The sequence below is a fragment of the Gracilinanus agilis genome, chromosome 2 (genome assembly GCF_016433145.1).
Source record: "Gracilinanus agilis isolate LMUSP501 chromosome 2, AgileGrace, whole genome shotgun sequence".
NCBI classification, from domain to species: Eukaryota; Metazoa; Chordata; class Mammalia; order Didelphimorphia; family Didelphidae; genus Gracilinanus; species Gracilinanus agilis.
In genome coordinates this window covers 422,810,825-422,818,758 of record NC_058131.1, presented here as the reverse complement: position 1 = coordinate 422,818,758, position 7,934 = coordinate 422,810,825, and the positions used below count along the sequence as shown (strand labels likewise).

The 7,934-nt window shown below is 44.5% G+C and overlaps 1 protein-coding gene across 1 annotated transcript in view; it reads right to left on the bottom strand.

Moving 5' to 3' along the window:
• Positions 1-2,179: 2,179 nt before the first annotated feature.
• KIF26A (kinesin family member 26A) overlaps positions 2,180-7,934 on the bottom strand; it is a 163,759-nt gene continuing 158,004 nt past the window's right edge. The window contains exons 13-15 of the mRNA XM_044659913.1: positions 5,431-5,621; positions 3,786-3,936; positions 2,180-2,343 (exon numbers count right to left, since the gene is read on the bottom strand). Of these exons, the coding sequence (XP_044515848.1) occupies positions 2,180-2,343; positions 3,786-3,936; positions 5,431-5,621 (506 nt within the window). The remainder of the gene's footprint in view (positions 2,344-3,785; positions 3,937-5,430; positions 5,622-7,934) is intronic.

The window sequence follows — 7,934 nt, the reverse complement described above, 5'->3', positions numbered from 1 at the left end:
ATACACAGAAGTCAAGGGTTTAAAAAAAAAAAAAGATATAAATACCCCTGCAGTACCCCTGCCACCTACTATGAGGCAGATTCCTTGAGGGCAGAGTCAGATCTGAGTCATCTCTGGGAACCTAGTCATTCTCTCTCTCTCTCTCTTCCCACCCCCTTCTCTCTCTCTCTCCCTCCCCCTCCCTCCTTCTTTCTCTCTCTCTCCTTCCCTCCCTCCCTCCCTCTCTCTCTCTACTCTTCCTTCCTTGCTCTCTTCTTCCCTCCCTATCTCTATAGTAGTCATTGCTCCCCAGTCATTGTTTCCTTCATAGAGGTCAGGAACCATTTCATTTTTGTCCTTGTATTCTCAGTGCCCAGCACACAGAACATATGAAATAGATGCTTCTTGATTAAAGAAGCACTATATAAACACGACTTTTTGTTACTGTTTTCGAAAGCAAAAAATTCATTAAAGAGAAATGTTAACAATAAATGTATCTTTTATTCACAAGTAAAAGTGGGGATGCCATGTTATCATACACATTTATACAAAGGCTCATAAAACCCCTATAAATCAAAATGATCAGAAAATATGATTCGTATGAAATGGGACCTTACATACAATATTCAACCCTAGGAAAAATTTGTTTTCTTTTTCCTTTTTTCCTCATTTGGCAACAATTGATTGACCCAGGGAGCCCCTCCAAGGAACCTCTGGGCCAGCCTCTTTCCCTCCCACCACCCCCCTTCCCTCCCTCCATACTCAGCACAAATTCATGCAGCCGTCCATCTCACTCATGTTCTGAGCATTCATTCATTGTTACAAAAACTGGGTAAAGGTTGATTTTTTGACTCCAAAGTTTTTGATGCAAATATTGGCTTCATGGTCAAAACGATAGAAAAATATGAACCTAATGAAACATTTACAAAACTTTTCCCCCCAACCTTTTTTTTTTTTTTTTTTTTTGCTGGTTTATTTTGGTAAGAAATTGGAGGCTCTATTCCTGCCACTGAAGAAGGCTCTTGGTGCTTTTTGCTAAGCCCTTGGCCACTGCTTTCCCCAAGGGGGAAGAACAGATTTGTAGAAAATGAGGTTAATCCAACCACAGATGAGCTTGTCTCCTTTGGGCCCAAATGTATCCCCACAATGATTCTCATCTATGTGGGTCCTCCAAAAACATGGTTCCCAACCCCTCTCACAATTTAGTAGAGTTGCTAGGCCCCACCCCACCTCGAAAAAATATTCTACCTCCTAGTGGCTAATCCTCTGGTGATGAGCCTTGGCAGTGACCAGGCTGGATTTCAGCCCCCATGGAGGCCACTGCTCAAAGTTTTTCTAGCTTGGCTAGCTCTATACTCACAGGCTTCAAAAGCCATGGAGTCACCCTCACACCTCAATGTGGCATCAGATAAGGATGTGTGTGAAGGAAACTTTTAGCCAAAAAAATCAACCAGAAATAATAGCCAATCTTAGTTCTGCTCTGAGGAGGGAATGAAAACCAGTCCTCATCAAAGCTCATCCCACGTCCTTTGGAAAGATAGAAATACCCATAAAAAAATCATGGATCCAAACCCCAGATTGGTTTTCTGGCCATTTAAGTTTTGCTACATCAAATCACTTTTCTATGAAACCAGAAGGTAAGGCCAGTAGGAAATAGTCATGTGCTTATTGCTCTCATTACTATGGGGTTCTTATGTGGGGTCAAAAATACATGATACAATATCAAAGGTCCTATAGGAAAACAGCTGATGCCTGGGCTACTGGCTTCCAAATTTCTAGCACCAAAGGGAGAAAAAAAAAAGTCCAATTAACATGAAAGGCACTTGGCATTGTTAGGGGAATGTCTGTTGGTGTTCTTAATCCTCAGTTCCTGTCTGTCTGCCCGTCTGCTCGTCCGTCAGTCCGTCAGTCAGTCAGGCATGGTTCATTCTCACTCTCTGTACAGTTTGGTCTTGAATGAGGCACCATGTTGATTGTGAAACATTCCAGTTCCTTGCCCACATCCATCCCCTCTCTCCCTCCCACTTTCCCACCCCACTGCTCCTTTCACCTCTACATTCCTGTTTCCCTTGTCACTTCCTTATGGCATTGCAACCTTGGCACAACCAGGCATCGCCCCGGAATCTGTTTTCTGTCCCTTCCCTCATCCTATCCCTTTCCCATCCCGTTCCTGTCCCATCCCGTCCATGCTGGTCTGCTCTCAGACTTCCACTTCCTGTACATCGGACACACCAATGTCAAAGCAGGTGACAATCATGACGTGGGCTTTGCACAGGTTCACACACTGTTCCAGATCCTCTGTAGCTTGTTCGAGAGCCTCCAGGTATTCCTCAGACTCTTTATCCAGCTCTGGGTCCACTTCAACTGCAAGCCAAAATTATAATAGAGGTCAGAATATGGAGTCACCAGGTCCCTTCTAAGAAAGTTTCAGAAAATTTCTCTGCCTCTCTTCCTGCCTCTTCTAATCTATCCTCACTCAGCTCTTCGGTGACATTCCTGAATCAGCAGCCTGCTGGGAAGAGCGCTGGCGGCCCCCCACTAATGGCAAGGTGGCCCCCCGTACCATGCCCGGGATCAGCAGCAAGGCCAGCCTGGAAACCATCATGGGCACCAAGCAGGCGAGGAGGGCCGCCAACAGCCGCGTGAACGAGCTGGCCTCGGGGAACTCTGGCAAAGGGGGCCATTCCCGAAGCTCTGCAGACTCGGACAGCGGCAATGACAGCGGCGTGAGACCAATCATCAGTTGGGTCGCACCCTAATATAAGGGAGAGAGAAACTGAACCCACGAACTCATTCTGGAGCTGTGGGATCCAGGGTGGTGGGGACAAACCTTTTTCTCCTCAATTTATTATCAAGTCAAGAATCAACCAGCATACCTGAAAGTTACAGGATTACCACTGAATTTTAGGGTCAATTATCAGCATCCATCAAATTATTACAGAAGATTTATCCATCTAAATATCTTCAATCAAGCTGCAATATAATTCATATATGGGCAGGCAGTGACCACCAAAGCAGGCCAAATAAGGACAGTAGGCAGCTCAGCTTTCAACATTCTGAAGCTGTTAGATTATATACTTTGAGCTAAGAGTAGACTTCTTTTAGGGATTCCTAAAACCCTCTTCCCTTCTCTCACTTTCCCTTGTTGTTTTGATTACCTTAAGTAAAATCTTTTTTTATAAAACTCAAATCAGTTACTGACCTTTGTTGGTTGGCCTGGCAACAAGACAGCTTCAGAAGAGTTTTAGGGAGTTTGAGGGGATAGAGTGGGATCCAGCTTTACTCTCCGAGGCTGAGACTAATTACCATCATCAATATTAGTAGTCAGAGGCATTATTGATCATCATTAATAATCTAATAACACTGATATAGTTATTATCCATTAACCATCAATTGATACCAGGAGGCTAGTCTTCCTGAGGAACCATACAGTGATTGGTTGAGGGAATTCCAAAGGAAGTTTAGTTATACCATCTGACTTCCTGTTGATACTAAAAGGAAGGTTTAAAGCTCCTCTAACATTTGGGGCTTTTTGCTTTACTCCTCCAAGCAAATACATCAAATCTACTGAGTCCCTCAACAATCTAAACACTATCTACTGAGCCACGTAGCTGTCTCACCCCATCTATTTTTTATTATTCAGACTCTTCCCAACCTCAGGCAGCATGGACAGCTAAGGTGGGGCTACAATTCAAGAAAGATCCTAGAACACCAAGTATTTTTTGATCCCTCTAGCTACTGAGTTCCAGAAGGCTCCAGGGTATGGAAGAAGGAACAGCAGAAGGATTTGGTCCCAACACACTTACATTCTTCTCTCCACTTGTTAGGATCCATCATCAGCCGGTTCTTGGTCTCTTCTAGCTCCTCCCTTAGGAGCTCATGCTTAGCCTTCACTTCCTTGATTCTCTGATGTCTCCTTTCCAGGACCTTCAGCTTGGCATTAAAATACATCAGACCCTATGGAAGACAGAGAGTTCTCAGGCATCTGGCTTCAGGCTGCAACCGTTAGTCTCAGGCAGGTAAGAAATTAATGTATTCATTACAGGAAGCAACCTTAAAGATCAAGTCCAGCCTGCTTATTTTATAGGTGAGAAGACCCAGACCTATCCACAGAAAGGAAGAAACTTGCCCAAAGCAATAGAGATAGTAAGTAATGGGATCCACAGCGCAAACTCAGCTCTCTGGATTCAAAATTCAGGGGGCAGCTGGGTAGCTCAGTGAATTGAGAACCAGGCCTAGAGACGGGAGGTCCTGGGTTCAAATCCGACCTCAGACACTTCCCAGCTGTGTGACCCTGGGCAAGTCACTTGACCCCCATTGCCTACCCTCACCACTCTTCTGCCTTGGAGCCAATACACAGTATTGACTCCAAGACGGAAGGTAAGGGTTTAAAAAAAAATTCAATAGGCTCTCTCCTGTATTACAGCAGGCAGTTAAAACAGCACTGGATAGAATGGTGAGTCAGAAAGATGTGAGTTCAAATCCTGATTCAGATGCTTAGGGGTTGTGTGACCCTAGAAAAGTCACTTAGACTGTTTGCCTCAGTTTCTCCCACTGTAAAAATACGGATGATAATATTCCTACCTCACAAGGTTATAAGAATCACATGAAACAATATTAATAAAGTTCTTAGCATAGTGCCTGACACATAGTATATAAATGCTAACCTATCTTGGAACATGGTTTTCCTTAAACCCCTGATTTCTCAAGGGACCTTGGGATAGGAAGGAAGGAAGGAAGGAAGGAAGGAAGGAAGGAAGGAAGGAAGGAAGGAAGGAAGGAAGGAAGGAAGGAAGGAAGGAAGGAAGGAAGGAAGGAAAAGAGAGAGAGAGGGAGAGAAAGAGTTTTTTTTTTTAACTGAGTTCTCAAGAAAAGTATCACATATTCCTACAGGTCGTCTCTAAGGTCTCTTTTAACTCAGAGATTCTGAAGTTCTACACTCTTTGAGGGAGCAATGAAAGAGAAACATGTTACTTACCTTTTCCACATCCTGAAAAGGCTAGAGGAAAAAAGAGAGAAGGAAAAGGAAAAAACCCATCAGAAGGAAGCAGGGCTGAATGACTTTCCCATTAATAGCCCCCTCTCCCTCTCCCCCAATGTGGTGGTGCCATCCATAACTAAGGGTGAATGACCTTGCTCTGGGGAGAGCTATCAAGGGTGACTTAAAAGGTCCTGAACAAACAAAGTCGCCTGCGTCAGGACTCTGAGCAGCCAGTGTCCTAATAATGAGTGCGCTCACATTCTCCGCTCATGTTTAAACACAATTAATTGTGGCCAGTAATGATGTTTCTCTCTGTTCAGGGGACCTAAACATGCAAAACAATGAAAATTAATCATGCCAGAAGCTCTAATTGCATGGCCATTTCCAATCGAACTCCTTCCTCCCTCAGGGACCTGGACCAAAGGGGTCATGAAGAAAGGGGGCTGCTGCACAAGAGGGGAGAGGCTGACCTCGGGCTCCTCCCGTCGGTGCCTCTGCAGGCGCTCCACGTCGTCAATCTCATACACTTTGATTTCAAAGGGCTCCTTCAGAGTGCCAGGCAGAGGGGGGAGGTCTACCCACTGCCCGGCAGCACTGGGCTTCCTGCCCAGGGCTGCAGCATCAGGCAGGGGAGTGGGAACCAGGCGCCGCCGCTGCAGACCTGCAAATACACAACCAACATCCCTCCAACCCATCAGAGATGCTCCCAAAGCTAGTTTCCTGCTCTCTGGCAGACATCTTTGGGGGGACCCAACAGAGGTACACATATAAATCTCCATGCACATTTTCCTCCTCAGGTGAGAGCAAAACTTGGACTACTCAGCAATGATGACAAGTAATAATGCTTAGTTAGAAGCCTACTTGCATTGGTCTCCTATTTCAGTTTGATCCATTTCTGGAATGGAAAAGTTTCTGGCTTTGGAGCCAGTAAACCTTGATTCAATCCCCCCTGTAATCATCACTACTTCTCTGGGACTCAGTTTTCTCATTGTCAAATGAGGGAATTGGACCAGGTTGAGTGAACTATCCCCAACCCCTGCCTCCCATTTTCTCAGGCCCATCCACTTTCACCCATCTTCCACTCTGACCCTACCCACCCTTTCCATAGTGAACAAATATCTTTCCATTTTAGAACTCTTTCTTTCATCTCCTTGCCCTCACTGAGACTTCGTTGCCCACCAAAACCCACCCCACCTCTGCCCCACTACCTACCTATATTCCTGGTTATCATCTTTAACACTGGCTCTACCTTCACTCACACCTCCAAAATGGTGGTCTTGGAAGGAGAGGCAGAATCTTCCTTGGTTCCCATTGTCACTTTCAGAACTCCAAGCCCTTACTGACTCTAATCTCTTCTCCTTGGAAGTTGATTCATGTAACATTTTCCACTTGATCCAGATTATGGTGGCCATTGAGTACAAGCTGCCAGTCAATTCTCCCTCCTTTCTCAAGGAGTTTAAGCCCTGTCTCACCATCTTCCTCATACTGGGGAACTTACATAATCATTTCAAATGCCTTAGCCTCCCAATTCCTCAGTCTCCTTAAATCCCATGACCTACTCCTTCACCTACTTCAACCACAAGTCTTCCATTTCTTTAACCAAAAATTCTGACTTTCCTTTATCTGACCATAACCTCCTATCATTATCTTTCTTACCCCTTACCTCATTCTTCCTAAACCTATTCTTCATCCATATCATGGTCTCCAGTTCCTCTACCTTTTCATTCTTTCTCAGGCAATTACCTCTCCTCTGACTTCACTGTGCAGCCTTTCCAATCCTGATCATCATCAATTCAACTTCCTCTACTGTCCTCACTCAAATCCCTCAACCCCTTGTCCTATCACTCAGTCCTTTCCAAAACCCAATCCTGGATTACTCCTATCATCCATCCTTCTCTGCCCCTCCTGAAGGAAGTCATACAACTCTGTTGACTAGATGGCATCAATTCATGTTATCCTTGGTAAACTGGGTGCTCATTACAGCAAGGCTATCCTTTTACTCCTCTCAACCATTCCCTAATTCACTCCCCACAGAAAAATTCCAAATCTTCTCTCCTCAAGACACCCCCTTTTCCCCTCCTCAACTGGGGACCTATTTTTTCTTGAGAAAATAGAGGCCATTTGATGTGAGCTCTCTCTTCTTCCTTTCTCTTCATCTCACAACCCTTTAACCACATCACCCTCTCCTTCCTTCCCTGATAATGAAGTGGCACTTTTCTTTGTGAAGACCAACCCTGCTACACATGCCTTTAAAAAAAAATGCTTTTTAACCCTTACTTTTTATATTAAATTCAATACTAAGTATTGGTTCCAAGGCACAAGAGTGGTGAGGGCTAGGAAAATGGGGTTAAGCCCAGGGTCACACAGCTGGAAGTGTCTGCAGTCAAATTAGAACCCAAGACCTCCTATCTCCAGGCCTGGCTCTCTGTCCACTGAGCCACCTAGCTGCCCCTACACATGCCTTTAATCTCATCCTCTCTAATGTACATGTCTCTACCACCCTTAAAAAAAATCTTCATTAGATCTTATCATTCCTTCCATCTTATTCTTGTCTTCAATACTGTGCAATATGACTTCTGCCCATATTACTCAACTGCAACTTCTCTCCACTATTATCAAAGTTCTCTTAATTGCCAAAGCTGATGTTCATTTCTCAGTCCTCATCCTTCCCAACCTAGCTGTTGCATTTGACATCTACCCTCACTCCTCCTGGATAGTTTATCTTCTCTAAATTTTCTATATTTCTTATTCCCGTTTCTTTTCCTGCTTATTAACTCCTTTCTATCACATTAACTGGCTTATCACCCATTTCATTACTCCTAATAGTAGTTACTGAATGTCTCTCCTGGACTGAATGACTCTCTCTCCTCTCTCTCTGTCTCTCTCTCTGTCTCTCTCTCTCTCTGTCTCTCTCTCTGTCTCTCTCTCTCTCTGTCTCTCTCTCTCTCTCTCTCTCTCTCTCTCTGTCTCTCTC